Source organism: Aspergillus undulatus, assembly GCF_047715775.1.
Source record: "Aspergillus undulatus strain CBS 261.88 unplaced genomic scaffold BDV17scaffold_9, whole genome shotgun sequence".
Lineage (NCBI taxonomy): Eukaryota > Fungi > Ascomycota > Eurotiomycetes > Eurotiales > Aspergillaceae > Aspergillus > Aspergillus undulatus.
Genome location: NW_027396613.1, coordinates 130,163 through 157,503, shown reverse-complemented (window position 1 = coordinate 157,503; position 27,341 = coordinate 130,163). Strand labels below are relative to the sequence as shown.

At 50.9% G+C, this 27,341-nt stretch overlaps 11 protein-coding genes across 11 annotated transcripts; 6 read left to right on the top strand and 5 right to left on the bottom strand.

Annotated features, from left to right (window-relative positions):
• Positions 1-979: 979 nt before the first annotated feature.
• On the bottom strand, positions 980-3,586 carry pps1 (tyrosine/serine/threonine protein phosphatase PPS1). Its single transcript, XM_073756993.1, has 5 exons — positions 3,411-3,586; positions 2,416-3,320; positions 2,273-2,359; positions 1,337-2,221; positions 980-1,284 (listed from the first exon to the last, which is right to left on the bottom strand). The coding sequence occupies exons 2-5, from the start codon at positions 3,167-3,169 to the stop codon at positions 1,163-1,165; spliced, it is 1,848 nt and encodes a 615-aa protein (XP_073618376.1). The 5' UTR covers positions 3,170-3,320; positions 3,411-3,586; the 3' UTR covers positions 980-1,162.
• Positions 3,298-3,804, top strand: BDV17DRAFT_255961 (uncharacterized protein; the record flags this gene model as incomplete). Its single annotated transcript, XM_073756992.1, has 2 exons — positions 3,298-3,437; positions 3,565-3,804. Coding segments are annotated over exons 1-2 (196 nt in total), but the record flags the coding sequence as incomplete, so codon positions are not given.
• Positions 3,805-5,489: 1,685 nt separating this feature from the next.
• Positions 5,490-8,981, bottom strand: BDV17DRAFT_288615 (tRNA methyltransferase PPM2; the record flags this gene model as incomplete). Its single annotated transcript, XM_073761447.1, has 6 exons — positions 5,490-5,951; positions 6,009-6,292; positions 6,365-8,122; positions 8,187-8,551; positions 8,621-8,838; positions 8,907-8,981. The coding sequence occupies 6 exons, from the start codon at positions 8,979-8,981 to the stop codon at positions 5,490-5,492; spliced, it is 3,162 nt and encodes a 1,053-aa protein (XP_073618374.1).
• Positions 8,982-9,405: 424 nt separating this feature from the next.
• On the top strand, positions 9,406-11,238 carry BDV17DRAFT_239397 (phosphoinositide binding protein ATG18). Its single transcript, XM_073755923.1, has 5 exons — positions 9,406-9,564; positions 9,621-9,775; positions 9,874-10,033; positions 10,083-10,953; positions 11,016-11,238. Exons 1-5 carry the CDS (start codon positions 9,513-9,515, stop codon positions 11,062-11,064), a joined length of 1,287 nt encoding a protein of 428 aa, XP_073618373.1. The 5' UTR covers positions 9,406-9,512; the 3' UTR covers positions 11,065-11,238.
• BDV17DRAFT_239426 (mismatch repair ATPase MLH1) lies at positions 11,185-13,935 on the bottom strand. The gene is made up of 4 exons (XM_073755924.1): positions 13,732-13,935; positions 13,503-13,682; positions 13,185-13,451; positions 11,185-13,133 (listed from the first exon to the last, which is right to left on the bottom strand). The coding sequence occupies exons 1-4, from the start codon at positions 13,840-13,842 to the stop codon at positions 11,412-11,414; spliced, it is 2,280 nt and encodes a 759-aa protein (XP_073618372.1). The 5' UTR covers positions 13,843-13,935; the 3' UTR covers positions 11,185-11,411.
• A 354-nt stretch (positions 13,936-14,289) lies between these two features.
• Positions 14,290-17,282, top strand: BDV17DRAFT_288612 (proteasome regulatory particle base subunit RPN1; the record flags this gene model as incomplete). The annotated part of the gene is made up of 5 exons (XM_073761446.1): positions 14,290-14,437; positions 14,529-14,593; positions 14,657-14,821; positions 14,885-17,197; positions 17,253-17,282. 5 exons carry the CDS (start codon positions 14,290-14,292, stop codon positions 17,280-17,282), a joined length of 2,721 nt encoding a protein of 906 aa, XP_073618371.1.
• Positions 17,283-17,486: 204 nt separating this feature from the next.
• On the top strand, positions 17,487-19,139 carry BDV17DRAFT_239330 (protein kinase RIO2). The gene is made up of 3 exons (XM_073755921.1): positions 17,487-17,703; positions 17,797-17,941; positions 18,007-19,139. The coding sequence occupies exons 1-3, from the start codon at positions 17,641-17,643 to the stop codon at positions 19,035-19,037; spliced, it is 1,239 nt and encodes a 412-aa protein (XP_073618370.1). The 5' UTR covers positions 17,487-17,640; the 3' UTR covers positions 19,038-19,139.
• A 1-nt stretch (position 19,140) lies between these two features.
• On the top strand, positions 19,141-20,493 carry BDV17DRAFT_239323 (mitochondrial 54S ribosomal protein uL23m). Its single transcript, XM_073755920.1, has 3 exons — positions 19,141-19,442; positions 19,528-19,815; positions 19,954-20,493. Exons 1-3 carry the CDS (start codon positions 19,354-19,356, stop codon positions 20,204-20,206), a joined length of 630 nt encoding a protein of 209 aa, XP_073618369.1. The 5' UTR covers positions 19,141-19,353; the 3' UTR covers positions 20,207-20,493.
• Positions 20,250-23,787, bottom strand: BDV17DRAFT_239365 (putative LON domain serine protease). Its single transcript, XM_073755922.1, has 4 exons — positions 23,183-23,787; positions 20,880-23,118; positions 20,721-20,815; positions 20,250-20,350 (listed from the first exon to the last, which is right to left on the bottom strand). The coding sequence occupies exons 1-3, from the start codon at positions 23,652-23,654 to the stop codon at positions 20,728-20,730; spliced, it is 2,799 nt and encodes a 932-aa protein (XP_073618368.1). The 5' UTR covers positions 23,655-23,787; the 3' UTR covers positions 20,250-20,350; positions 20,721-20,727.
• A 111-nt stretch (positions 23,788-23,898) lies between these two features.
• On the top strand, positions 23,899-25,565 carry BDV17DRAFT_239308 (porphobilinogen deaminase). The gene is made up of 2 exons (XM_073755919.1): positions 23,899-24,647; positions 24,711-25,565. Exons 1-2 carry the CDS (start codon positions 24,362-24,364, stop codon positions 25,466-25,468), a joined length of 1,044 nt encoding a protein of 347 aa, XP_073618367.1. The 5' UTR covers positions 23,899-24,361; the 3' UTR covers positions 25,469-25,565.
• A 74-nt stretch (positions 25,566-25,639) lies between these two features.
• On the bottom strand, positions 25,640-27,112 carry BDV17DRAFT_255929 (IGBP1/TAP42 family protein). The gene is made up of 3 exons (XM_073756991.1): positions 26,633-27,112; positions 26,292-26,568; positions 25,640-26,234 (listed from the first exon to the last, which is right to left on the bottom strand). The coding sequence occupies exons 1-3, from the start codon at positions 26,842-26,844 to the stop codon at positions 25,662-25,664; spliced, it is 1,062 nt and encodes a 353-aa protein (XP_073618366.1). The 5' UTR covers positions 26,845-27,112; the 3' UTR covers positions 25,640-25,661.
• Positions 27,113-27,341: the final 229 nt, after the last annotated feature.

The window sequence follows — 27,341 nt, the reverse complement described above, 5'->3', positions numbered from 1 at the left end:
TCGTACCTATATATGCTCCTTCCTCATTTAATTACAGTCCCACCTCATCTGTTAAGTAGCACCTTCCATATTCGCTGCTATTGTTATGGGCAACCCGTGACTGGACGCCGATCGCTCCTTATCTTGTGCGAGGCCGAAACCGTGCCTCCCATGTAGTATGACCAGGAACTTCTCGTGTGAAACTTCTCGTGTGGCGAACACGTGAGCCGGAGCTCAGCGATTCTAGGGCTTGTCTTGTGCAGGAATTCAGGTGATACGGGGGTCGGGACCTCTTCCACCTAGGTACACAGGCAGGTAGTAGTAAAGTCAGAAGGCTAAAGTCATCTAATCTAAAAGAAGACGGTAGCTAAGTTGCATCCAGCTTAGAAAAGTCCATTCACGGAAGAGACTGCAAGAAATATCGAGACATAACCCAGACCGGTAACGTAACCAGGAAGCCGACGCTCCCATGAGATCAAGATGATGTGAAGCCAAGTAGCTTCCTCTAGCAAAACAAGTAGAGCAGGAAAGAAATCAGAATCGAACAAAATGAACGGACCCCGTAAATAGATATGACGACATGTTTGCAGAAATCAGTCGCGGAGACAGGTAAGTAATCGTGTAAGGGTAGAAGAACGCAGTTGCGGAAAATCCGTGTAAATCAATCCGTCTAGCGCCAAGAGAAAATCAAGTCCAGTAAAGTCAAATCAATTCAGTCAGGTCAGGTCAAGTCAAATCGTGTCAAAGACAGAAGATAATTCGTCAGGTCGTCTGTTTGGTCGTTCCGAGCATAATCGATGTAGCAGAGTGTCGTTTATTCGTTCATTTCTGGTGTAGTGGTTTTACTCTTTCAGTAGTTCCAAGGTGTGGGAGGCCATGTTGTCAACTCCCACGTCTACTTATCTCGAGTACGGTTTGTTCATGAGGGCGATCTCGCGAGCCACGGTTGCCCATTCGAGTTCTCTCTTCAGTGGCTGCTTGTTTTTCTTTTGTTGGAGTTCTTCCCACTTGAGCAGTTCATATCTATGGACTCCATTAGCTTTGATGGGTACTCTGAACCGCGCCGTATCATTGCTTACACAAATCGAAGATGAGGCTGGATGATCACATTGAGTCTTCTTGCCCGGACGTAGCAGCTAGGTATTGTTAGCAACATGATCAAGCTCATACAGAAGACAACTTACTAAGCTCGTGGGAAGGACAGATTTAGAGACGCCATGACCTCCGCAATACATATCGTTGCTGAGCGCGAGACACCCACCCGACAATGGACCAAAGTAGCTGATCCATCGGACTTTCCTTTGCCTGCGCGGATTAGTGGTTGAACAACCAAACATGTGGGAAAGTAGCAACTTACGTATAAACTCAAGACAGCGGTCGAACTCTTGGGTCAACGGATCAATACCATTGTCCTGCACTTTAGTGATGTGCATAACATTCTCAGTGCCCATTCTCGCGAGGTCCTCGTCGCTCCATGAGACAGCTTCACCAATACTAAGGACACGCCTTATGCCGAGCTCCCAAAGCATCTCCGGGTTATTGGCGTGAGATAGGTTTCCAAGATACATATATGGTAGAATCCGACTTGGAAGAGAACCATCGCAATATTTGAACCAATGCGGATCTGGTACCCGGTAGATTTCTGGGTTTGCAGGGCTCTCGTGGAGGATCCTCTCTTGCAAATCTCGTAGGAATTTGACGTCGGTTGGGTAGGCGAAGAGATTTCGCTCCTTTTCCCTGTGAAGCCTAAGCCAAGCTTCACTTGCTGGTATGCCTTCGGCAAACATTGTGTAGGCGATGACCAGGAGAGAACTCTCGGTATACCCGTCAGGGCAGTGAATTAGAATCCTGCGGGACGTCTTGGGCGATTCATCCATGGGAATATCTCCCTCTGCATCGGTTTCTGGAACCTCTGGGTTTGCTAGGTAGTACATCCACCGAAGTGTATTGATCAAGTCATCAACATCCCGGCTTTCGGCAGACGGGGATACTAGAGAGCCGGATGAGGGGAACTCCAGTCGCTGGGGCGCATTTGCAAGACGCTTCGCGAGATTTGCCAGGAAACGAGGACCAGGTATCCCTGCAAGGTCATTCGCTTCGATCATCAGATCGAACGACTCTGCCGAGGGAGTACCGGAGAGTCCGGCTTGCAAGAGATAATCTGGCGTTGGACCTTGCCAGACGTTGTTCGAAAACTCAGTGGCGCGAGACATGGTACACATCTCCAATCGCTCTAACTGGACTGTTGCGGTTGTTAGATAGACGAAGTAGCTAAAAGCGAAAGCAAACTCACAGAGGTCTACGACCTGGTTCGTAAGGTGGCCGCCAGAATCGACAGCTATCAGACTAGGAGCTCTCCGTTCGATGTCGGAAAATGGACCTAAACTCGTTCAGTTCGCGGTTCGTGATGCCCTTGGCACGGCTTTCGCAACTAACAGGAGACAACAAATGTATTGTAAGACGGCAGCGTCTGATCATGGTCGTGCTTGAACCTCCATTGATGTTGTGCGGCTGTAATCCTGCTTGCAACATCGAGTAAATCTTTTGCAGTCACACCATCTTCGCCGTACACGATGATATCTGATAGCGGAGCCACCTTGGCTGTTTGGATCTGGAAGTTGCGGACTGAGAACCCTTCGCGTGGGTCAACGGCGAGAAACTCCAATCCGGACGGCGCAAGGATTGCATCAGGAGTCACGGCTCCTTTCAGCCTGGAACTCGTCAAATCGCCCCCGACTTTGACAATTGTAAGGCCTCTCCAGCATTTGGGAGTGCGCCGAAGGGAGCGTCGCCGATTGGTGAAGAAGCCTACTTGCAGCTGGTTCTCGGGATGCAACCCATGTAGCCAAGGGAACATCAGATTGGGATCTGGAAGGGGCTGTGAAGAACAGTGCCTAACAGCCGCTTCGAGTATCTCAATTTCTATGGAGTATAACGGCGGCGAATTTGAGATCTTGGGGAAAGCATCGGGGGGATGAAGAGGTGAGGATGCCGGAAGGCTGGCATCTTCCTTCGGGGCCGGCGAACTAGTTCGCGACGGGACGGGCGATGGGCCTGTAGGGCATACAGGTATATGTTTATTTGGAACCGGAGAGGAGATTCGGTTCAGGCTCAAAGCCGGCGTCTTTGAACCAGGTGGAGGGGTGGTGTGACGCAGTGGTTGCTGAGCCTGCACAACAACAGTGGCCATAGCCGACGAAGGGTGAGTTGAGGACTCGAGTTGGTGAGTTGATATAAATGTCAATGGCCAGACTTCATGAATTCAGTTCTGAGCGCAAAAACCAAAGCCGCATAGTTTGGTATCCGGGGGAGAGTCCGGCGATGCGACTTTTAGGAAATGCCTAAGATGAGGCCCCTCTGTTAGTGGTATGGATCGCGCCATGGAGAGGGATCATCGTACGGTCGCGCACGTGTACAGGGTGATCACTTACTCATATAAGGCTCCAATATCAAACAGCCTATGCCCAAAGAAGACGTGTTAGCAGAGAACGAGATGCGTGAGGGTCGATTGTTAGAGATATAGGGAAGACGCGAAGGGAGGGGAAGCCCAAGAAAGCTGGAGGCGGATGTCCAACTTGTACCCACCCAGAGATAGTGGAAGACCCAAACCCCACAGCGATAAGAGGATCCAGCGACAGGCGGCGGCCGGAACAAACCCAATTGGAAAGGCAAAATGGCAGTGAGAATATAGTGTGAGAGAATGAAGAAAGATGGAGCGAGATATGTACAGATCACGATGGACGAGGGCGGCGCCAGGAGGGCTGAATGGAAGAAATAAGAGTTCGACAAGTGTAAGAGAGGAGTAAGAGAGTACGGGGGTGGAGAGGGGTAACCGGCTGGGCGTTTGTGGCTCCGTTAGTCTCCTGTAGTCTAGTCTCTCTAGTGCCGCTGTGGGCTCCTCCTCTTCCTTCTCTCCAAGACAAGATCAGCTCTATGCTGGATGTCCCAGTGTCCCAGTGTTCCCACACGAGCTTCATATATAAAAGTCCCCTCCATCCTCTATCTATCCAAGTGCCGTCCCTCGTGCTCGGCTTCCGTCTTTGTATCACTCACTGGCTCCACCAACCCGGCTTTGTAGCCTTCTTATGCACCATCGCATCACAGACCACACGCAAACTAACACACAAATACCACTCGGCCCAAGCCAGCAAAAGCCCTCGTTGACCGTCCAGGTGTCAATTATCGTACTTTATAGGCCATTTCTTAGGCCTCAACGTGTCTGATTGTCGGATATGTACTATATCTCCTGCGGTTTGCTCCACACCACCATGAGAATAAATCCTGGCGAGTCTTGACGCCGATAACTCAGCACGGCCCTGGTCTGGCCGAATGAGGTCGGTTGGACGAACCTTCAGGCCTGCGTCTCGGTCTGGCTTGAGCTCCAGGCTGCCGGTGGCTCTGGCTCTGGCTCTGGGCTACAAAACTGTCAAACTACAGCGTGCACAATGACCAGGGGGTCTTTCTATCCGTAAGGCAGCAATCATCCCCCATCCCTACTTCTCGGAAATGCCTAACTGCAAGGGTTCTCCACTAATCATCGCTTGTAGTCCATCTGTTTTGGCTTCGATTATCGGGCTCCTTCGATAGTGGTTGGTGCATCGGTCCTTTCCATGGTTGCGTTATAGTCATGCGCGTACCCTTCGCCCCTAGGTGGCCACTGACAAGCTGAGACGAGATAACGACTCCTTACTCCGCTAGCAAAATGAGACTGGTTCGAAGACTCGTTGCATCATGGACCGGTTGAGACTCTCAGCCCTAATGTCAATTTAGGTTTCGATTGTTCATGCGGGAATGTGGATGGATATTCGGAATCTCAAACTCAGGCGCAGAGCTTTACGGAGGTAGCCTAGACCCTTCTCGGCAGAAATCCTGGCATCGGCGCTTTGGAGGTTTCGAATCAGATGACTTTCTGAGATAAATTTATCCAATAGAACCCCTGCGCCGGTAGCACAAGATCCCATCCCGGCAACAATCTCAAATAACGCGATGAATTCAAGTGCCAATATACTACCCTGTTGGTTTTAAAACGTGTATCAAAGAGCCTGTTTTGTCTCCTTCGCAAACTTCCACGACCGGATAAGGTTTGTCTCTATGAAAAGAAAGTTGGCCTTCTGGTGATGATCGCGGGGTGAGTTTGAACAAAAGATCGGCTCATTCAACCATTCCCCGCTTCTTCCCGTCCAAGGTTATGACGTATCACCCCTGCTTTGTTGTCGCCCATTCCCCGTTACCGAACGGAGCTGCATCCGGAGGACTCTCCCCTCGTCGATTGTTTTCTCTACCCTCTTATTGGTACCTTGTCAAACAATGTTTGCGCTGTCCCGGTTTCACAGCGTCCTGCAGCTGCTTGCCTGCATGGCCAAGACGGTAGTCCTGCGGCGCTGGACAAACCTGACGATTCCCACTACATCGTCCTGCGCAAGTACCTCTTAGCTCAGGTCTATATATATGCCAGTGCGTCGACTCATTCGGCCAGCGCATTACTCATGATCATCGTGTGCTGGTCTGCATCAAACACCCTCAGCGATCTCTTGCAGTTCATTTGCAAGTCTCAGGAGGTAAAATCGCGCCATATCAGACGGCAGACCACCAAAAGCCTTCACGATCTTCACAAGATCATTCCTCCCCTTCTCATAAGCCTGAACGTCCCGATTCCCGTAGACATCCCGACCAGGCGCATACCCCTCAGACAGATTACGGAAGAAGACATTGACGGCAACACTAACGTCCCCAGTTGGAGCGGCCGTATGCAGCCACAATGGCGGGAGGAACAGAATATCGCCTCGCTTGAGCAGAGCTTCATGGGGCGAAGTTCCCGGGATTGAAGCTATCGAGCCATCGCTGCGGTTCATGAAGACGTTTATGTTAGAGCTTGATGCCCCAGCTGGGACATCGAGATGCTGTACGTCGCCGGGCGGGTAGAGAATTAATCGCTTCTCGCCTTGGATCTGGCAGAGGACGTTTGCCATTACCTGTTAACAGAACTCTATTAGCCTTCCACATCGTACAAGATATGGGGTAGAACTCACATCGTAATGCAACCACAGCGTAACCGGCCCCGAAATCCTCAGCGGCGAACTATGCGCATTCTCATCAACGAACCCCAAAGTCTCTGGAAGCTGAAAATCATCCTTTAGACTCGGGAAGTCCGCTGCTAGATTAGCCGGCATTTTTGAAGGTTGATCAACCGAAATACTGCGCAAGTATTGTCGTCCGCCGGCGTAGACTTCATCCATGAATGTCCCGAACTCTTTGGTCGTGTACACGAAGTTCTTGGTGCAGAAGCTCATATTTTCGGATGTAGCTTCGTGGACTACGACCTATATATGCGCATTTCGTTAGCGGCTTGTTTGAGTTGTGATATAGATACCAATGTGATGTATACTAGCCTTTCGGTCCTTCCCCACCGCATTCACGAGGTACTCTTTCGTCCAGAGATCAGTGCAGGGCCCGATATCCGAGTCCTCGATGATGACGGGTCTAGCGTCTGCAAGAATCTTCTGGAACTCGGCGGGCGAGTTGACTTTCAGACGCGGGATCGAAGTCACTTCCTTCGTAGATTGATAAGTCTCGGGTCTTGTTCTGTCTTTCTTCGGCTGCTTAGCTTTAGCTTTATCGGCGGCTGGGCTCTCGCTCGTGGACTCGACACTTTCACGAAACAGAGACCAGTTGTTTTCGAGCGTCGCGCTTGCATCATCGACATGGCTCAACATCCAGGTTCCTTTTGTCCAAACCGCTCCAGACGGGAAGCATTGCGCCCCGCCGCCTAGAAAGAGGACCTGAGTAGGGGATACTGCGCACGCGGCATGGCCAACTAGTAGAGGGCGCTGTCCGCCGGAAGCAGGATTCAGCCCGATTGTAGATTTTATGGGCGTGTTTATGGGTGAACCACTGTCAATGCACTTGAGCAGCTCTTCAGAGTCAAGGATAAGAATTTCACTATCGGACGGCACGAGACGGCGGGGGATGATTCCGCCGGCTAAGACTAGTCCGCGAGATGTGGAGGTGATTGTTGCCCCGAACCGTGGGAGGACATCATAGCCTGGCGAGACTGTTCGGAAGGAAGCAGTTTGATCTAGTAATTCCAGATATACGGACCCATCAGACCGTTTGTGTAATGTCCAAGTCCAGGAATCCTCTAATATCGTGCCATCGGCCCCGATTCCTCCGAAGACGATGCCAGAATTGCCGTTTATGGAACCTAGGCATGCCCCGAACCGGGCTGCAGGTGTGTTGGCGGTCGTCGTCTGGATTGTGACTGTCTTCCATCCTTCTTCAGCCCCGTTATCACACCATAACATCCAGGCATCAAGGGTCGTGCGGTCGCTGGCTTTCCCACCATAAATAAGCACGCCGTCGTCAGAGCCAAGTTTAACCCTCGTCGCACTGTGACGGTACCGACCAGTTGGAAGATCGGGCATCTTCTGCCACTCGTTGTTCTTCCGTATCCAGGTATCCTGGAGCGCGGCGGCTGGTGAAGTTCGACCGCCGACAAGGAGGCAATCACCGCTGTCATTGAAGTCGGTAATGGTATGGCACTGACGCGCTGATACTTCGCTAGGAGGAGGGGAAGGTATATTGGAGATAGAGGCAATGCTCCCCTTTGACGTAGTGTATCGATCAGTATCTGCAAGACGTGTTTTCGGTCCGATGCCCGCATGAAGACCGACCACTTTCTCGCCCCCAGTCACCACAGCACCGTATCTGCGCTGACCAGTAAATGAAATGCAATTGGGGATAATCTTGAATTGGTCTGAGACATCTTTGAGAGCTCCCGCGCTAGCTGTAGCGTAGATTGAACTCGAAGTCTCTGTCCTCGGTCTTTTGGAAGCATGAAGAAGGAAATAGTGCGATTCGAAAAGCGCAAACTCTTCCCATTCATCGAATGGCTCGACTAAATCCAATGAGATCCGCAGGGAGCGTCCTACGAACTCGTCGTCTGACCATAGATCCCAGAGGCTGCGTGCATGTGCATGCGTCCACCCGGCTTTTGTAAAGCGGCGTTCCTGGTCGGCTAGGGAGGGGTACTCGTGGATAGCGTATAGATGCGTGCCGAGTTTCCCATAGTTTTTTGTCATGGCTGACGTGAAGGGGTGTTCGGGACCCTCTGGGGCAAACTGTTCAAGTATGCAGAACTGGGCATCTGGAAGGCGCGATAATCAGCAATGGCACTTTAGCCCGTATTTTGTGCAGAGTGGTTTTCGAACCATTATTCAACTTCGAGGCCCAATCGATGACCGCGTTCGCTGACTTGACGCCCATATAGGTGAGGGCAACCTCGGCGAGAAAGAGAATTGTGCATTCGGCAGACAGGACCTCAGCCTTGAGCACATGATCCAGCTTCTCCAGGTTCTCCAAATCGCACCCAATGGCGATATACTGCTCGCTGCGTATTTGCACAGCACTTTCATCAGAGCCAAACTCTACTAGTCCTAGCTGCTCTTTGATGATATCTGCTTTTTGAACTGCGGTCTTTTTGTTGATCATGAGTTTTTCATAATCGACATCCACGAAGGTTGTTTGGCTACATAACGGCCGATCCTCTTTCAGGAGGATGAATGGGAGGGGGTCACTACGCATCTTCTCTTAGCATACAGTCCTCCTGTTACTGCCCTTCGGCGGGTGTCCATCTACGACTCACAATCCACATCCTAGACTAAGGACAAACTTAGGTTTATCTGATGGCTCTCTCATGAAGCGCCGTACGGATTCTTTCATGGCGTGCATCCGCAGCCAGTATTCACGGTTTATTAAGGGGGCACGTCGCTGAGGCTTTTTGACAAAGTAGCGAAAGAAATGAGGTTCGGGGTAGTATAAATTTTCGACGCTTCGTTTTGACACGATACTGCTGTTGTTCGTCTGGGACAGAATTAGATCGCGAGCAACCAAGTGGAGCAAACAGCAATAATGCAAAAGACAGCACTTACCCCCATCACCAAGTCTGCAGACTTCTCCTCTTTCGAGGAGACCGCCGCCTTGGCGGGCTTGTTCGCAGGAGTCATAGTGACGCTCACACCCAACACCTGGGCAAGCAGTTAGTGGGGTTGAATCTGGAATAGTTCGCCGGTGCAGCAGAAAAAAGAGGCGGGACGATCTAAATGTGGCCCGTGCGCAGCACAAATAGACGCGCTTGGCGCCAGACCGCGGTCAACAGGACGACGATCTTCATATCCTCCGCTGCCGCTCACCTGCTCCCGATGTCTCTCTTCCTCCATACATATCGTTCATTCGACTACGAACTTGCATAGCATACGGTTCCGAGACACGCGACGCGGCTGACAGCGAATACGAGTGGCAGGCAATGCGTGGCGGCAACTGACAGTGCCTGGTGAAACGGACCCTGTGATGGGCACAGCCGAACCCCTCCACTCTAAGCCTCTCAACCAAGGTCGCCCGTCGATAAGGCTCTCTGAGCTCTTATATGTCGCTTGCCTTATTTTCATACATCTCACTTTACACACTCCCTACCGAAACAGCTTTTCGTAGATTGTTATTAGAGCTGGCGGCTTGAACCGCTTTGCATCACTGGCAACATGGCGATGAACTTCGTGACATTCAACCAGGACTATAGCTACCTGGCTGTAGGTAAGACTTCTACCTGAGACCTTGTGTTTATGAAGACACTATTTAACAGGCACTAGCGACGTCCAAGGGATTCCGTATTTTTACAACGGATCCTTTCGCCAAAAGCTATGAGACGAAAGATGGGAATATCGCGATCATCGAGATGCTCTTTTCGACATCTTTGGTGGCTCTGATCCTTTCGCCTCGTCGCCTTCAGATCACAAATACTAAGGTTCGTAGACTTTCCTCGAGTATCTACTGTAGCTTCACTCAAGACTCGAACGACGTCAGTGTTTTGATGTGGATGGTTAACGTGCAACCGAACTATAGCGACAATCTACGATATGCGAGTTAACATTTCCAACCACCGTCCTCGCCGTCAAACTGAACCGCAAACGGCTTGTGATCGTTATGGAAGATCAAATTTACTTATACGACATTCAAACAATGAAACCCCTATATACCATCGAAACGTCGCCGAATCCTAATGGTAAGCCCTCGCTGCGCCGCTAAACGCAACCGAGTCTGACCACTCCCAGCACTTTGCGCTCTGTCGCCATCCTCTGACAACTGTTATCTCGCATATCCTCTTCCTCAGAAGGCGCTGCCTTCTTCTTTCAAACCTCCCGCCCATGCTCCGCCTGGAAACACCCATGTGTCTCCAACAAGCGGCGAAGTCCTCATTTTCGACACTGTGAAGTTAGAGGCCATCAATGTGATCGAAGCACATCGATCACCGTTGGCATGCATCACGCTAAATGGTGACGGAACTCTGATCGCTACCGCTTCAGACAAGGGGACTATTATCCGGGTATTCTCCGTTCCAGATGGTCACAAGCTATACCAGTTCCGACGAGGCTCAATACCGTCAAGAATATTTAGCATGTCCTTCAACACGACATCGACCCTCCTCTGCGTCTCGTCTTCCACAGAAACTATCCACCTATTCAAGTTGGTACAACCATCCCAGTCACAAGAGGGCTCATCAACCTATCCCTCGGCCGGCGGGCGTCGACAAAGCTTCAGCTCTCTCAGTCAGTCCCCAGACCGGGAAGAAGATGAGGAAGAGTATGGCTCATCCGATCTATCATCCCGAAAGCACAACGGAACTCTGATGGGTATGCTACGCCGCACCTCACAAAACTTCGGTGGCGCATTCGCGGCCAGAGTTGGAGGGTATCTACCAAAGGGCGTCAGTGAGATGTGGGAACCAGCGCGCGACTTTGCTTGGATCAAAATTCCCAAATCTCAGGGCGCAGGATCAAATCCTAACTCTGGCCCATTGCGGAGTGTCGTCGCAATGAGCAGCAACACACCTCAGGTAATGGTAGTAACCAGTGACGGCAACTTTTACGTTTTTAGCATCGACCTTTCGAAGGGTGGGGAGGGGACGTTGACGAAACAGTACTCGTGAGTTCAACCTCTCCATTAACGAGGCATCTGATTCATATACCAATCCTCATTCTTTACAGAGTACTCGAATCGAACGACAGACTGGGATACTCTGGTACGGAATTCTGAACTGATTTACTACTTGATTATTTGGGTTGATACCATTGCACTCATTTACTATAGCCTGCATTTCCTCTTCTCTCCTCGCCCTCACAGTTGTATTTTCTCTTCAATAGCGATGTCCTATTGTCTTTCCAACTATGTACTTTTGGCATACTTTCTTTGGCGTCTTCTGGCTCTTGCGGCGGCTGTCGATTGACTTGGCATTTTGATTCTCCCATTCTCCCATCAATGATCTACATGTTCTGGCATATGTTTGCCTCCTCCATTGCTTATGATTGGTATTCCTACATCATTAATCTGTCGAGATCAATTGTACCCCATGAACATCTAGTCATTGGACAAGTATAAAAAGATCAACACCTCTCGAAAACCCGATACAACCCCTTCAAATCCGCAACCTCCACGACACCCCTCAACAACCTCGTAGTAGCCACCAACCGGGCCCTCAAAGCCGGGAAAACCACATGCTCCAACATCCTCGCTATCTGAGCCCTCCGATTCTTAATGAACTCGTCCTCGCCCTCTCCCTCTTCCACCCCTACAGCATCATCCGCACGATCATCTACCCCCGGTGGCGGCGGTCGAGGTAACTGCTCCGCCGTATAAAAAGCCGCAAGCTCCCACAGAAACGTCCGGAAACACTCCTGTTCCTCAGTCCAATCGACGTACGGACCGAGTCGGAGGAGGAAGCGCGGTAGCTTGCCCAGACAAGGTAGGTATCCCTTTAACAGGAGCGGGAGGGTAAGCAGGCGTCCGTCGTCAGAGATATGGATGGAGAAGTACTCGGCAAGCATTTCCTTTCTGTCAATGAGAGTCTTTGCGACTAGATCCGGGGCGTTTGCGAAAATAGAGGCTTGTTCTTCGCTGTTTGTCTTAGTCTTGTCTGCTGCGACTCCGGCCCCAGCTTCAGCCTCAGCTCCAGACTCCGCCGCTATGCGGAGGAGATCAATAAGTTTTGGCGCAGGATCGAGCTTGATCGTGCCGAAATTGCCGAAGTCCGTGAGGCCGATTTGGTAGAAGAATTCGGCGCAGAACATGCCGTAGTCGAGTAGGTAGAGTTTCACGCCGGATTGGACGGCCGCGATGCGGCGCTGTTCGTCGACGAGCCCGACGTAGGTGTGTGAGGCGATGGTTTCGGTTAGGGAGTTGTGCATTGAATTGCGTACGATCGCGCGGAGGTTTTTCACGGATGTTAGGGCGATTTTGAGGGGTTCGCGGTCAGTTGTTTCGTAGGTGAGCCCTTCGTCGAGGACGGCTTGGGGGTGGGTGGCGGTTGCAGCTTCTGCTTCGGGGTCTGTGCTTGTGTTTGTTGTGTTGCTGCGATGCAATGTGGGTGTGAGCATGGAGGTGATTTTGCGGACACGGGAGTCGGTTCGGACGAGATTGTTCTCGTACGGCTTCTTGGTGGGTGCTGGTGTTTTGGGCGCATAGAGGCCAGCCTCTGGGTCTCGCACTGAGGGTCCGAAGGTTTGTACGGAGGGGAGGAGTGTCTGGGTTAAGAAAGTTCGACTTTCGTCGACCTGGGCCAGTTTCGACCTGATTTCGGCGCAGATGCTCTCGATGATTTCGTCTTCGTTGAGGAAGTTGACCTCTCGTTTTGTCGGATGGACGTTGACGTCTAGCCGATGCGGCTCAATCTCAAGGTCAATGTAAACAAAAGGATGACCACCTTTTGGCAGGAAGCCGGAGTATGTCTGCTCGACTGCTCGTTTTACAGCTGTAGAGTCAACTGCACGATGGTTGATGAAGAGGAGAATGGTAGTTCGTTTGACGTGGTAGTTTGCATTCGTGACGAGCCCAGACGAGGAGAAACCCAGCTTCTCATCCTTTACACTGAACTCGACCAGCTCGTTGGCCACCGCACTTCCGTGGATCTGACGGATTCTTTCAGTGGTGCTGAGAGCAACTGCCGTGGAAATGCTGACGCCTGCATCACCATGTTTACGGCATGAGAAAGCAACACCAGAGCAGTGTACTGCGTAGCGGCCAACTACGTCGAGGATCTTGGCATATTCCTCACTAGCCGATCGGAACGCTCTTCGTCTGGTGGGCACGTTATAGAACAAGTCCTCAACCTGTTCAAGTTAGAATTCCCATTATTTCGAAGCGCAAACGGGTCTTCTTACTGTAACCTGTGTCCCACCACGGCCCGCGGTGGCTTTGGGAGTAGCGCTCTGCCCTGGTTTGGAAGGTACTAGTTTGCCATCACCATAATGAGCTCGCCATGCACAGCTTGAATCAGTCGTCTTCGTTGTCACGGTAAGATGTGCAATATGACTTATACTCGCCAGGGCTTCTCCACGAAACCCGTAGGTGGCTATTGACGTGAGATCCTCGAACTCTTTCAGCTTCGAGGTCGTGAAGCGCTCGCAGAGAATAGGGAGATCATCGCGCTGAGAAACCAGATTAGTGCATGTACTCGGGTTCTGATAAGGTCGCCATACGTCGATTCCATGGCCATTGTCGGTAATTTGGAGGAGCTTGAGCCCACCCTCTTTCACGAGAATCTCAATAGAAGTTGATCCCGCATCAACAGCATTCTCTATCAGCTCTTTAAGCGCGTGCATTGGAGCTACGATGATTTCTCCCGCTGCAATCTTGTTCACGACATCTGGATCCAGAGCCTGTCAATCAACTTAGTTGTTGCGCAAAGTCTGGGCCTTATCAACTTACTCTAATTTTCTTAGGCTTACGCGGACCCTCGCCATCGTCGCTAGGCCTCTTTGTGCCCCGCGACTCGAAAATATCAACGTCCATTTCGGCTTCCATGACTGGAGATGCCATTTTCTGTCACTTCAGAATTAACGAATTTACCTATGTTTATCGTAAGCAAATCAGCGCAATCAGCATTATGAGCTGTACCATCTGATGATGGAAAGATGAATTCACAGCTATTGTAGATGCGATGATGTTGATGCGTCGCGAAGGACCCGTACTATACAGTTCGACACGTGACAACCATCCGACACGTGACGTCAACCAGCATAGGTCTTGGCAAATATGGATTACATAATAGCACTGAGCTCCTCAGGCGCAACGACCGGAGCGGCGACGAGACAGAGCTCTCCGTTTCCATCAACAAGCTTATGAATCATTCCTCACCCCATCACTGAGTGTACAAAGACTTGCTTACTCCCCCATACCTCTGTGGCTTTACCTTCTCACCTCCCTTACTTTCAATCCATACTTTCCGCAACACATCACGGATCATCCACCAGATAGCCGTCGAATATGGCCAAGGAAGGCGAGCGGTCAGCTCCGGCCGACAAGGGCAAGGGTAAGGTTGATGATGTCAAGGATTTGGCAGGAGGAAAGAAAGATAAGCCTGAAGAGAAGACACAAGTGAACGGGAAACAGAAGGATGACGCCCCAGAAGAAGGTAGGTTAGCTCTGATGTTGTCATAATGGGATCCTTCACGGATGGTTTGCCGCCATCAGCCTTCACGGTCACTAATCTTACATCCTTCTAGAGGAGCTCAGTGAGGAGGATCAGCAGTTGAAGAGCGAACTTGAGATGCTCGTAGAGCGGTTGAAGGTATGATGACCAGATGCGGTTCACTAATAAATCTGCTGAGGCTGACTGTCTGCTGTACTCCAGGAACCGGATACCTCGCTTTATGGGCCTGCTTTAGACGCCATCAAGACTTTCATCAAAACGTCTACCTCCTCTATGACCGCGGTTCCCAAGCCTCTGAAGTTCTTACGACCACATTACGATGATCTGGCCGCGCTGTACGAGAAGTGGTCAGCCGGCGCAAACAAGGTGGGTTCACAAGCGTACGCGAATTTTTGAAAAGCCCGGTCACTGATTGAGGACTTTCGTTAGGACTCCCTGGCGGATATGCTGTCGGTCCTAGGTATGACGTACGGTGACGAAGAGAAACTCGAAACGCTCAAATACCGGCTTCTCGCCAAATCGGAGGACCCTGGCTCCTGGGGCCACGAATATGTCAGGCATCTGGCGTTGGAGATCGGACAGGAATACCAGAACAGGTTAAACGCTGACAAGGAAGTACAAGACCTGATTGACCTCGCGCTCTCGCTTGTCCCATACTTCCTCAGCCACAATGCGGAAGCCGACGCGGTTGACCTTCTGAGCGAGCTTGAAATTATCGAAGAGGTTCCTCGATTTGTGGATGAGAACACATACGCAAGAGTTTGCTTGTATATGGTCAGCATGGTCAACCTCCTCACGTACCCCGAAGATCAACAGTTCCTTCGTACGGCACACGAGATTTACGTTCGTTACAAAGAGCTCACAAAGGCCATCGTCCTTGCTATCCGCTTGAACGATGTCGACCTTATCAAAAGTGACTTGAACGCGACTGCAGATAGGTCGTTGAAGAAGCAGATGGCTTTCCTGGTTTCCAGGCAGCAAATCTGGCTCGACAATCTCGGCGACGACGAGGAAGACGAGACTTTTATGGACTGCCTGAACAATACCTTGATTCCAAAGCACTTTAAATCTCTCGGAAAAGAACTCAACATCCTCGACCCGATTATGCCGGAGGACATCTACAAAACACATTTGGAAAGTAGCCGAGGAGCAGGTCTCACAAATGTCGACTCTGCGAGACATAACCTTGCCAGCGCCTTCGTTAATGGCTTCGCCAACGCTGGGTTTGGCAACGACCAAATGATGATTGTTGAAGATGATAAGGGTCCTTGGGTCTGGAAGACAAAGGACGATGGCATGTTGTCGACCACTGCCTCCATGGGTATGCTTCTTCATCGGGATGTGGAGAATGGTTTGGGCATAATCGACAAGTACATGTACGCCTCGGAAAACCAGATCAAGGCTGGTGCTTCACTGGCCACCGGTATCCTCAATTCGGGCGTGCGGATCGATTCAGACCCTGCGCTGGCCCTTTTGAGTGACACTGACCACCTTGAGGCGAAGACTGTTCCTGAGAGGGTCTCGGCTATCATGGGTCTCGGTCTGGCATACGCTGGCTCCAACAAGGAGGAACTGCTCGAAGTTCTTCTTCCTATTGTTGAAGATGTGTCTCTAGATATGCAGCTTTCTGCAATGGCGGCTGTTTCACTTGGTCTGGTATTCGTTGGATCTTCAAATCACCAAGTCAGCGAGGCAATTGCCACTACCCTCATGGACGAGGATCGCCAAAAGCAGCTCAAGGATAAGTGGACCCGCTTCATGGCTCTTGGTTTGGCGCTTCTGTACTTCGGGCGTCAGGAGGAAGTTGACGTGATCCTTGATATCCTCAAAGCTGTCGATCATCCTATGGCCAAACCCACCTCGGTCCTGGCCTCCGTGTGTGCTTGGGCAGGTACCGGTACTGTCCTGAAGCTGCAGGAGCTCCTTCACATTTGCAACGATGTTATTGAGGAGAGTGACGAGAAGAAGGGTGATGAACTAGTCCAATCGTATGCTGTGTTGGGTCTGTCCTTAATCGCCATGGGAGAGGATGTCGGACAGGATATGATTCTTCGCCAATTTGGTCACTTGATGCACTACGGTGCTAGCAACATCCGAAAGGCGGTCCCTCTTGCTATGGGTTTGATTAGCCCCAGCAACCCTCAGATGAAGGTCTACGACACGTTATCAAGATATAGTCACGACAATGACAATGATGTGGCCATTAACGCCATCTTCGCCATGGGTCTCTGCGGTGCCGGTACGAAGAACTCTCGTTTGGCACAACTGTTGAGGCAACTGGCCAGCTACTATCATCGCGACCAAAACTCTCTATTCATGGTGCGCATTGCCCAGGGTCTACTCCACATGGGCAAGGGCACGATGACATTGAACCCATTCCACACAGACCGCCAGGTACTAAGCCGAGTCTCGGCTGCTGGCTTGCTCACTGTGCTTGTGTCTTTAATTGATGCCAAGCAATTCATTCTCGCTGAACATCACTACCTCCTTTACTTCCTCATTACAGCGATGTATCCGCGCTTCCTCGTTACGCTTGACGAGGATCTTCAACCTCTCCCGGTCAATGTTCGGGTCGGACAGGCTGTTGATGTTGTTGGGCAGGCTGGTCGCCCCAAGACGATTACCGGCTGGCAGACACAGAGCACGCCGGTGCTACTTTCGCACGGTGAGCGAGCAGAGCTGGAGGATGAGCAGTACATTCCTCTCAGCAGCACCTTGGAGGGATTGGTTATCTTGCGCAAGGTATGTCAAATCTCCTTATTTCCATCACGTATGTATAATGCTAACGACTCTCAAGAACCCTGACTGGGAGGAAAGCTCTACCTGAGTACTTGATATTCTCCTGAATGGCATCTAGTGGAATAGATCGAGCGCACTCCTCAGCGTTCCCATACAGTTTAGGTCTAATGTATTCAGAACAGAAAAGTCTGAAAGTATAGTAGGCAATGATCTCATATTCAAATTCATCGTTGATTCCTAGTAGTAGGGAGACAACTCAGTCTTAAAGCTCCAGTTGAATAGACTTACGATAAGATCCTTACTCGTTAGGGTCTAGGGCACGTGCGATAAGAAATCTAAATTTTGCCGCATCATAGCCCGACTGGCGACAAGACCACGACTGAGAGGCAAGCACTACTATCTTAAATTCGCTCAGCTGCCTTTCTCTTCAGGCAGGAGTTACCAAAATGAAGCTCGATCCAAAAGCTATTCGCTACCTCACCTCAGAGGACTTTCGTGTGCTCTCAGCAGTATGTTTTCGCCCCTCATCCCCCCGCATTGCCTAGACTGTTCAGCAGAATATATATCATGACCACACAATCTAACGCGCGCGCTTTTCTCAGGTCGAACAAGGGAGCAAGAACCACGAAGTCGTACCGACGCCCTTGATCGCTCAGATCTCTGGACTACGCGGCGGTAGCGGTGTCAACCGTTCCATCTCGAATCTCGCAAAGACGAACCTGATTGCGAAGGTTAAGAATGCTAAGTGTACGCTTACCCAAATTGCTTTCTTCTCTGTCGCCATACTCCTGACTTCCTTGTTTCTGATTCAGATGACGGATACCGACTCACATACGGCGGCCTTGACTATCTTGCTCTCAACGCACACCAGAAGCAAAAGTGCATCTACTCCGTCGGAAACCAGATCGGTGTCGGAAAGGAGTCGGATATCATCGTTGTCGCCGACAACAAGAAAATACAGCGGATTCTGAAGATCCATCGACTTGGCCGCATCTCGTTCCGAACCGTGAAGACCAATCGAGACTATCTGCGGAATCGCAGCACGGGATCATGGATGTACATGTCGCGATTGGCCGCGATGAAGGAATTTGCCTTCATGAAAGCTTTACGGGAGAACGGTTTCTCAGTGCCGGAACCTATCGCGCAGAACCGACACACGATTGTTATGAGTCTGATCGACGCGTTTCCACTCCGACAGATTTCTAAGGTTCCAGACCCAGCATCGCTCTATTCGGAATTAATGGAGACGATAATGCAACTGGCTCGTGTAGGCCTCATCCACGGCGACTTCAACGAGTTCAACATTCTCATCAAGGAAGAAGAGGACCTAGAGGCGAAAGGGAAGGGAATAGCGCGCGAAGGAGAGGACGATGACGAGAACCTGAAATTGACTCCGGTCATCATTGACTTCCCGCAAATGGTTTCAATTGACCATGCCAATGCAGAGATGTACTTCGACCGTGACGTGAACTGCATCAAGCGCTACTTTCAACGGAAGTTCCACTTCGTGAGCGACGTGCCAGGGCCATTCTTCGCAGATGCCAAGAAGCAGCTCAACACTGAAAAGCGGCTGGACGTTGAAGTTGAGGCTTCTGGTTTCTCGAGGAAGATGGCACGTGAGCTCGAAAAGTATATGAAGGAAGTTGGTGCCGATGGGGACAACAAGAACGACGAGGAAGGCGAAGACGAGGATGACGACTCTCAGGGCACAGATGAGGAAGAAGAAGACTCTGGGCATGAAAGCGACACAGCGGAAAAAGAGGGCGCAGTTGAGTACGAGGGCTCAAATCACGATGCGCTCGATGAGAGTTCTCGGAAACTCAAGGAATTGCATGTTTCATGAGCTTTCCGGATTGCTTAGCAACACTTGGTTGGAATTCTCTACATAATTAATGACCGTCATGATCAAGCAATAGACACAATTTCCCTCATCAATACAACCAAAGTCCGTGTAAACTAAGAGTAGAGCAGAGATCGAATGAGCGGACCTGTAGGAATTCGCTACGGCACCCGAAGCGGCCAACCACGCAGTTCCGTTCTGCAAAAGTTCCGCAGTCTCAAAAGACCGCCAACCATCCCCCAACTCCAAGAAACACGAACAACCCTCCAGTACCTCCTCTCAACCCTCCCAACCGTCGTACGGGACCTAATTCCACAAAATGGTCCGCAAATGGTCCAAGTTCCCCAAAAGGCCCGCCGACTGGGTCGGTCCAGGCGCACCGCTCTCTGCGCGCAAGCAGATATACCTGTACGTCTTCCTTACTGGAAACCCAACTACCTCGATGACTCTCAAAGCCCTCTCTCGCTCTAACTCAATTGATTCCAAAATGCAGCCCCGACTTCACAATCGCCCTCATCCGAACGCCCTTCCTCCCGCCCCGCTATGCCTCCTTCTACGTCCCCTTGAACTTCAACAAGCTCGATATGCGGGACTACCTGCAGCGCCTGTACGGCGTCGGCGTCATCAGTATACGCAGTTACGTCGAGCAACAGAAGGTCACAAGGCTGAACCGGGCGGAGACAGGCTACGGCCCGTTACGGCGGCCGAAGTCGAAGAAGAGGATGACTGTTGAGATGAAGGAGCCGTTTGTTTGGCCTGAGGTGCCGGAGAAGATGGATGCGTATGTTTCACTCACAAATTTCCTTGCTATTTATTCTGTTTTGGTCTGGGTATCCTACTGGATCTGCTACTCAGGATAAGGGTTTGATTGATCTGTCAACGAACGGGTGCGCTAACGAGTACCCTTTGAATCGAACAGATGGGAGAAAGACCAATACCACAAAGCCGCGAAATTCCAAAAACAATCGCAGGACGAGAACAACCCAACCAAGCTCAGAGTCGAGCCGAAAGAAGGCGAGCACGAGGCGTTCGACGAGCAGGCGAAGCAGCTACTGAACGGCGAAAAGGCATGGAGGCCCACATGGCAGGCTTTGGGACTCAATTATGACAGGCCGGCTATTGGGGGGAAGCCTCCTTTTCCGGGGAGCGGGAGTGGGAGTGAAAGCTCATAAGGTGGGATCTGGGTTGGGTGTCAGTGAGAGATTGCAGGAATAGAAATGTTGTGGGTTTGTCTGGATCTCTCTGGGCATGGGAGCATGTTCCCAGCTCCTTCGCGCCTCGGAGATTCCGAATCATGGGTTCATTGGGTTGATCTTCTAATGCTGCGTTAACTACCTTGTTATTTTGTATCATAGTGTTGCTCCATATATATGCATATCCAAGACTTATGGCTGTAGCCTCTATGTTGCCGTATGTTGTAGATATGTAGATTCACCAGAACCCATTCTTTCTACAGGCGGCTACAAAGTAGGATCCAGGAAAGTTCACAATTGCAAAGATAGCCAAAAACACGCAAGTGTAGGATATGCAGTATCAACGATAGTAAATGCTACGTTCAGTGTATAGAGTGGAGCTTAAGAACCAGGCATGTAACAATCAACGCAAAACGTCAAGGCTATATAAACAAGCTAAGGGGCAAGGGCAATCGGCTAATATGAACAAACGATTAAAAAAAAGGGAACGGACTCAAGATTTAGAGACGACTCTCGACGAAGTTCATATGGTGCTGTCCGGGCCAGTGAGCATCAGGCCAGACGTGTCGGATGGCTTCCCAGATGTGCCTTGTTGCAGTTAGTGATGCGAACGTGGAAGTGTGGGCTAGGGGCAGGGGTTACGGAAACATACTTGACATAGATAATCTCAAGATCCTTGCTGACCTCCTCCGGGACATCCTTGACATCCTTCCGGTTTTGGTGAGGTAGAAGGACGGTCGTTACACCGGCTCGGTGCGCACCGATGAGTTTCTCCTTGATACCGCCGACGGGCATCACTCGTCCACGGAGCGAGACCTCACCGGTCATCGCAAGCTTCGGGGGCACGGCCTTGCCGGATAACAATGAGATGAGACCGATGGTATGTGCAAGTCCGGCGGAGGGGCCATCCTTGGGAATCGCGCCTGAAGGACAGTGTACGTGCAAGCTGCGGTTCTTCATGATATCCTCGTTGGGATCAGAAGTCAGGCCAAGTTCGAAAGAGTGGGCCTTGACCCAGGTGAGGGCGACTTCGACGCTTTCCTTTAGCACGTCTCCGAGCTTCCCCGTGAGCTGGACCCGGCCGCTTCCTGGCATGTCTGCGAGTTCTATGAAGAGGATGCTTCCTTGACCACCGGTGGAGTAGGCGACTAGGCCGGTGACAACTCCTGGGCGGCCGTGCTTCTCAGTGATCTCTTCATCGAAGCGCTCAATTCCGAGGATGTCTTCTAGGTCTTCGAGGGTGACCACAGGGTTGTATGAGTCCATCTTGGCAGTATCCGCAGCGTCCGCGTATTGAACAGCTTTGTAGCGGCAGATGGACCCAAGTTCCCGTTCAAGGTTACGGACACCAGATTCTCGAGTGTATGAGGTGGTAGTCTTGTCAATAACATCATCTGACAGAATGACTTGACCTTCCGACAGTCCGTTCGCTCTGACCTGCTTGGGGATGAGGTGTCTCTTGGCAATGTGTCTCTTCTCGACAGTTGTGTAGCCGGATAGTTGGATGGTCTCCATCCGGTCGAGGAGAGGGGCAGGAATTGTGTCAAGAGAGTTGGCAGTTGCGATGAAGAGAACCTTGCTCAAGTCAAGGGGAATGTTAATGTAATGGTCGACAAACGTGTGGTTCTGCTCAGGGTCCAGGACTTCGAGCATAGCCGCAGATGGGTCTCCTTGGAAATTGGCGCCGCCAATCTTGTCAATTTCATCAAGCAAGAAGACAGGGTTGGCAACGCCGACCTTCTTCAGGCCGTTGACGATCAAGCCAGGCATGGCAGCGACATATGTCCTTCGATGTCCTCTGATTTCTGCCTCGTCCCTGACACCACCAAGAGAGATCCTGTGGAACTTGCGGCCCAGGGCGGTGGCAACCGACCTTGCTAAGCTAGTCTTTCCAGTGCCTGGCGGGCCAACAAGAAGGAGGATAGGAGATTTGTCGCCCATCCGCCGAGTTGTAAGTCCCTGCAGCTTTGACTCGATGGCAGCGCGGTCCGACTCGGGCAATGACGGGATGCCCTTTTCAATGTCACCACCAGAGTTATCAAGCTCTTTTGTCAGAGCAGAAATCTGCCGTTCAATATCCTGGTTTGTCGATTGCTTCAGTCTCAAGACAGCAAGGTACTCGAGCAATCTCTTCTTGATCTTTTCCAGTCCGTAGTGATCGTCGTCCAATTGCTTCCGCGCCAAGTTCAAAGTTTCACGGCCGAGTTTATCTTCAGTAACCTTGCTCCATGGGATATCCGCGAGGATTTCGAGGTATGTTCTGACTACGCCGTATTCCTGGTTCATGGGCATCATTTTCCGAAGCCGCCGGAGTTCTTTGTCGGCAATCTTTTGGGCTTCCGGGCTGAGCTGGCCATCCTTCAACTTTTGTTGAAGCTCATCAAGCTCATTCGACTCCTTTTCGTCCGAGTCATTATTCTGACCTCCTAGTCCGGGCGGTGGAGTCCTGGAACCGCCAGGCATGCCCCGTTTTGACAGCAATTCGCGGACTCGGGGATCCAGCTGACTTATATCCAACATTGATCCTGGAGGGATACTATCTGTGGAGATGGTGGTGAACTTGACACTGCCACGAATCCCTTGGTTCTGCTTGCTCAAAATGTCGACAACCCTTTCCAGTCTGATTTTGACATCAAGAGCTGACAGAACACGAAGCTTCTCCTCAAGGCTCGACTCAGCGATATCAGCCATGACATCTGCAAGCCTACCTGCCTGGGCCAGGTCAGACTTGGTGATTATTAACTCAAATTTGCGGGCGATCAAGGGCGATAGTCGAGGCCCTCCTGTGTTTGGTATTAAAGATGTGTATCGCAAAAGGGTGAGAAGTTCCCTGGAGAGCTGTCTTAGTTGTTGGAATAGTTCCACTGCCACTGAGTCGTTCGGGGATGGCTCTATACAGTTCACACTCAGGGTTAGTCTTCGGATGTTGTTGCCGAGGTAACGCTCAAAACCAACCTTTCTCATCATGGAGAATACACTCTGCCTCAAAGAATGGACGTTCCTTAAGCACACGTCTGACTGTGAGACGCTGAACACCTTGAACCAGAAGATGCGGCTCCGAATAAGCGCGCCGTTGAACGCCAATGACCTTGCCGAGGGTACCGTAACGGTAGAGATCTTCCTTCCTCGCTTGTCCCGCATCGAAGGACTCGAATTCCTCCCTCTTGTCTTCATCAACGGCGCCGTTATCGATGACGTGTTGACCATCTGGACTCAGATACGGCGAGCAAAGAGGAACGCAACCAAACACTATCGAGTTCGCATCTCGCTTGTTCGCATGCGTCCGATCCAGCAACGAAGCCAGGAGATTGGCAAGATCTGGCCGGTTTGAGACTGGAATCCGTAGGGTCGCGCCGGGAAGTAAGACTGAGCCCTTAGGGAGCGGAACTAACGACAGCTTCGTTGGCCTTCCCCCGTTAGAGCTCATCTTGGGTGGTTAGATCGAAGGACTGCCCGCCGTATGCGTTCGTAGACAGACGGGTAAGGGTTGATGATGAATTCGATGATTATATGGGGTTGAGACTCGAAGGGGGAGGAGGTCGAAGTATTGGGAAAGGGAGGTGGCGGATTGGGTGTTTATAAGGTTGTTGGCGCGAGGTTCTGGAACTCCGTGGACAAGTCCGTCGGAGTCTGGGGAATCGTGATCGTTAAGACTGATAAGGCACTGTTCCCGAAGCCGAGGTTCGCCGTTACGTCAGTTCTTCTCCGCAAAACCGTCGCTGTGATAAGGAGAACGAGCCTTGATCTTATGCCAAAGACTTTGAATCAATCCATTCCACAAATCTATAAACGTCTGGTTGAAAGACACATTATACTCCAGCAATGAGTGAGACGATTTGATCGGGATTTGATTGCGCTGGCTTTCTACGGCGTATTGCATTTGTTTCACGTGGTGAATTGCCGCTTAAAGTGGCGTAATACCGCGTATCACAAGCACATGGCTCGTATTTAATTCTACAACGGAACCGCTTCCGATCATATCAGGCGACAAATTCGGGTTCAGATCTTCGAAGGTTGTTTTCAAACTCGAACACTCTGCAGTTACTCATTTCTTTTGGTCACACACCATTTTCAGACGACAGAATCGCGACTTCGTCCTCGACCGCAGGAAACCAATTCTATCCAACTGTCGAAATGGCTACTCGAGCCCCGCCTCCCTCCGCAGACCCCGCGTCTCAAAAGATCTTCACAATCGGGACGCGCAAGTCCAAGCTCGCTCTTCTCCAAACGGACCTCGTCCTCGCGGCCCTCAATGAACGATACCCGGCCTATACTTTCAAGATTCACTCGCGTGAAACCGCCGGCGACCAGAACACAACCATTGCGCTCAAGGACTTCACCACCAAAAATTTATGGACGGCGGAGCTAGAGGACCTCTTAGAAGCTGGGCATGTCGATCTTATCGTCCACTCTCTTAAAGGTATACACCGCATCCTGTGACTGCTCGCCTGATCTCGGACTGACTTTTCCGGGTTATCTTTAGATGTCCCCACTCTGTTACCCCCCTCCTGCAAGCTAGGCCCCATGATGAAGCGGGAAGATTCAAGAGATGTCCTCGTCATAAAGAAGGGTCTACCGAACATGAGTCTGGCTGAAATGCCGGTGGGCTCAGTCGTAGGAACATCCTCCATCCGCCGCACTGCCCAACTCGCGCGAAAGTATCCCCACTTGAAGGTGAAGGACGTCCGTGGCAACATCGGTACACGATTGTCGAAGTTGGATGCAGAGGACAGCCCATACACATGTCTTATCCTTGCTGCTGCAGGGCTGTTACGTTTGGGACTCGAAGACCGCATCTACCAGTACGTAGACTCGAAGAACGCAGGGATGCTGTATGCCGTTGGCCAGGGTGCATTGGGAATTGAAATCCGCAAGGATGATAAGGTCATGGAGGATATCCTCAGCACAGTCGGCCACGATCAGACGACTTTTGCTTGCTTAGCTGAGCGGAGTCTTCTCCGGACTCTTGAAGGTGGTTGCAGCGCCCCGCTGGGGGTTGAGACCGAATGGTTTCAAGACACCGAAGGAACGTCGAAGTTGCGAATGAGGTCCGTCGTGGTGAGCGTTGACGGCAGCGAGAGTGCTGAGGTCGAGATCGATGGGGCGGTTGATTCGCCTCAGTCGGCGGAGGAATTTGGTGTCACGGTGGCCAAAGCATTGGTCGCCAAGGGAGCGGGGAAGATCCTCGAACAGATTCAGCAAAACAAGCAGCTGAAGGTTCCGGTTTCTGAACAAATCTAGAAGATGTCTGAGAAAGGGAGTTGCTGGCCTCTCCTATAAAAGTATCTTAGACTTGACGGTTCTGGCTACGAGATATAGAAGGTCTGGACTATTGAAAGTCCCATTTACCTATTGACATTATTGTATGTATGAATGCGCTCATAGATAGATTATGATGATGCATAAATTTGAATGACTCTTAAGTCAAGTGTGATTAACCTCTATTTAATGTATTTCCCGAACCCTTGGGGTTCGCTTCTTTAAACTCATCCCATGCCCTCGCTTTCATCGTCTCTTCATCCGCCTTGTCCCATTCATCTTCATCAACCTCAACCGGCTCCGGTTCTCCTCCCTTAAGGACGTTTCCCCGCCTATGCTCTTCCTCGAGGTATTCCTCAATCGTCATGGTGGGCAGGTTATGCCCCGGGCGGAAAACACCGTCGCGAAGCTGCGTCCGGCGATCAAGAATTGTAAATGGCTGCATGGGTTTCCCGTCCTTGCTCAGAATTGGTCCGAGTTTCCCTCCCTGCAGAAGCTGGGATATCGGCGGGTCCAAGCGTTCTGAGTAACCCTCCCTAATTTCCTTGTTTCTCCCTCGGTTGTCGAGTTCCTGTGAGGGCTCGGGTTTCGGAGGCATATTCCGGATTGTTGATAGCATTGTGAGCTCTTGCACTAGAAGGTCGAGTGACTGAAAGGCTTGATGCGTGTAGAGGTTTATTTCTGCTAGATAGAGATTCCGTACGTCGTCGTCGTCGCTTTGGAGCTTTTGTTGGTTCTCGGTGTAGTACTTCGCATCAGCGTGAGCGGAATACGGAACGTTCAATTTTCAGGCGGGCATTCTAACCTCGAGCTTTGCTTTCAGCTCTTTCTCCTCTCGGAACCTCGTTATCTTTACATCTCTTCGAGTAGCAGCATCGTTTGTCTGTGTTAGTGAAAAGGAGGAAGGATTCGCCGCATATCGCTCGTAAAGCTTCTTGTTGCTTTGACTTAGTAGCTCGTAATCTTCTAGGCGCGCTAGGTATCTCTCATATTTCTGTAGAGCTCGTTGTAGAATAGATTCGCGATCTGTGCTGTAGGACCGTTGGAGAAGCTCCGCGATGTGATATTCGAGCGTCAGATACCTAGAGCGGGAAAAAGAGTTATAATCAGCGCGTAGTGAAGGTGAAGTGACTAGAGAGTAATTACGGTAAATCATTCGTAGAGATATCCTCCAGCAGCTCGTTCGAGCTGAACATGGACAGCGCGCCAACCAGTCGCTGGCATTCCTCGAACTTTGCTGTCGTCGCGTTGACATCGCGGCGGTAGGTGTCGGAGTTGGTGTCTGGGCGTGTTTCGAGAGCTGTCTTTTCGCGCTTCGCGTCGGTGAAGACGGATCTAAGGGTTTGGGGTTGCTCCATTGGGCCTTTTAGATTTCACAAGGCTAGGAAATGCTTGCAAAGACAAGCTCGCTCGAAGCCGAGATAGAATGTCGATCTATTGGGGCGGACAGCAGTTTGGGTTGCCCCGCAGGAATAAATCTCCCCGCCACTCCAGCTCCGATCAACAACCCTACAGACAGTACCCTTCGACTTTGTACTAACATTGCACAGTATCTTGGAAATATTGAATGCTGAGTATAAAGACAAACATGTCATGTTCAAAGACAGCTGCCAGCTAGGATGCGTTTGCAATGAACTCCCTCCCAAAATATATACTTGGTGTGAAGGTTGATTGAAGTAGTAGTAAATGGAAAGGTGAAAGTGCTGTGAGCCGTTTGCCACAGTGTTTGCTGTATCTTTCCTCGAACCTCCGAGTATTAAACAATAGCAACTACTTTCACTTCCTTCTCACCCTTGATTCCTCTTCTTCTTCTCTTGGCCGCTCTTCTCTTACCTACAGTGAACTGTTTCTTGAC

What these genes read in the sequence shown, in the direction of transcription:
- pps1 (XM_073756993.1), bottom strand. Translation starts at nt 3,169, where the DNA reads ATGGCCACTGTTGTTGTGCAGGCTCAGCAACCACTGCGTCACACCACC. An exon ending in CAATACATTTGTTGTCTCCT is followed by an intron (nt 2,360 to 2,415) that starts GTTAGTTGCGAA and finishes GAACGAGTTTAG; the next exon opens with GTCCATTTTCCGACATCGAA. An exon ending in GAACCAGGTCGTAGACCTCT is followed by an intron (nt 2,222 to 2,272) that starts GTGAGTTTGCTT and finishes CAACCGCAACAG; the next exon opens with TCCAGTTAGAGCGATTGGAG.
- BDV17DRAFT_239397 (XM_073755923.1), top strand. Translation starts at nt 9,513, where the DNA reads ATGGCGATGAACTTCGTGACATTCAACCAGGACTATAGCTACCTGGCT. An exon ending in AACGTCGCCGAATCCTAATG is followed by an intron (nt 10,034 to 10,082) that starts GTAAGCCCTCGC and finishes GACCACTCCCAG; the next exon opens with CACTTTGCGCTCTGTCGCCA. An exon ending in ACGTTGACGAAACAGTACTC is followed by an intron (nt 10,954 to 11,015) that starts GTGAGTTCAACC and finishes CATTCTTTACAG; the next exon opens with AGTACTCGAATCGAACGACA.
- BDV17DRAFT_239426 (XM_073755924.1), bottom strand. Translation starts at nt 13,842, where the DNA reads ATGGCATCTCCAGTCATGGAAGCCGAAATGGACGTTGATATTTTCGAG. An exon ending in GTAAGCCTAAGAAAATTAGA is followed by an intron (nt 13,683 to 13,731) that starts GTAAGTTGATAA and finishes GTTGATTGACAG; the next exon opens with GCTCTGGATCCAGATGTCGT. An exon ending in GTGGTGGGACACAGGTTACA is followed by an intron (nt 13,134 to 13,184) that starts GTAAGAAGACCC and finishes TAACTTGAACAG; the next exon opens with GTTGAGGACTTGTTCTATAA.
- BDV17DRAFT_239330 (XM_073755921.1), top strand. Translation starts at nt 17,641, where the DNA reads ATGAAGCTCGATCCAAAAGCTATTCGCTACCTCACCTCAGAGGACTTT. An exon ending in ACTTTCGTGTGCTCTCAGCA is followed by an intron (nt 17,704 to 17,796) that starts GTATGTTTTCGC and finishes CGCTTTTCTCAG; the next exon opens with GTCGAACAAGGGAGCAAGAA. An exon ending in GAAGGTTAAGAATGCTAAGT is followed by an intron (nt 17,942 to 18,006) that starts GTACGCTTACCC and finishes TTTCTGATTCAG; the next exon opens with ATGACGGATACCGACTCACA.
- BDV17DRAFT_239323 (XM_073755920.1), top strand. Translation starts at nt 19,354, where the DNA reads ATGGTCCGCAAATGGTCCAAGTTCCCCAAAAGGCCCGCCGACTGGGTC. An exon ending in GCGCGCAAGCAGATATACCT is followed by an intron (nt 19,443 to 19,527) that starts GTACGTCTTCCT and finishes TCCAAAATGCAG; the next exon opens with CCCCGACTTCACAATCGCCC. An exon ending in GTGCCGGAGAAGATGGATGC is followed by an intron (nt 19,816 to 19,953) that starts GTATGTTTCACT and finishes TGAATCGAACAG; the next exon opens with ATGGGAGAAAGACCAATACC.
- BDV17DRAFT_239365 (XM_073755922.1), bottom strand. Translation starts at nt 23,654, where the DNA reads ATGAGCTCTAACGGGGGAAGGCCAACGAAGCTGTCGTTAGTTCCGCTC. An exon ending in TATTCTCCATGATGAGAAAG is followed by an intron (nt 23,119 to 23,182) that starts GTTGGTTTTGAG and finishes TGAACTGTATAG; the next exon opens with AGCCATCCCCGAACGACTCA. An exon ending in CTTGAGATTATCTATGTCAA is followed by an intron (nt 20,816 to 20,879) that starts GTATGTTTCCGT and finishes AACTGCAACAAG; the next exon opens with GCACATCTGGGAAGCCATCC.
- BDV17DRAFT_239308 (XM_073755919.1), top strand. Translation starts at nt 24,362, where the DNA reads ATGGCTACTCGAGCCCCGCCTCCCTCCGCAGACCCCGCGTCTCAAAAG. An exon ending in TATCGTCCACTCTCTTAAAG is followed by an intron (nt 24,648 to 24,710) that starts GTATACACCGCA and finishes GGTTATCTTTAG; the next exon opens with ATGTCCCCACTCTGTTACCC.
- BDV17DRAFT_255929 (XM_073756991.1), bottom strand. Translation starts at nt 26,844, where the DNA reads ATGGAGCAACCCCAAACCCTTAGATCCGTCTTCACCGACGCGAAGCGC. An exon ending in ATCTCTACGAATGATTTACC is followed by an intron (nt 26,569 to 26,632) that starts GTAATTACTCTC and finishes TTCCCGCTCTAG; the next exon opens with GTATCTGACGCTCGAATATC. An exon ending in AGCTGAAAGCAAAGCTCGAG is followed by an intron (nt 26,235 to 26,291) that starts GTTAGAATGCCC and finishes GCTGATGCGAAG; the next exon opens with TACTACACCGAGAACCAACA.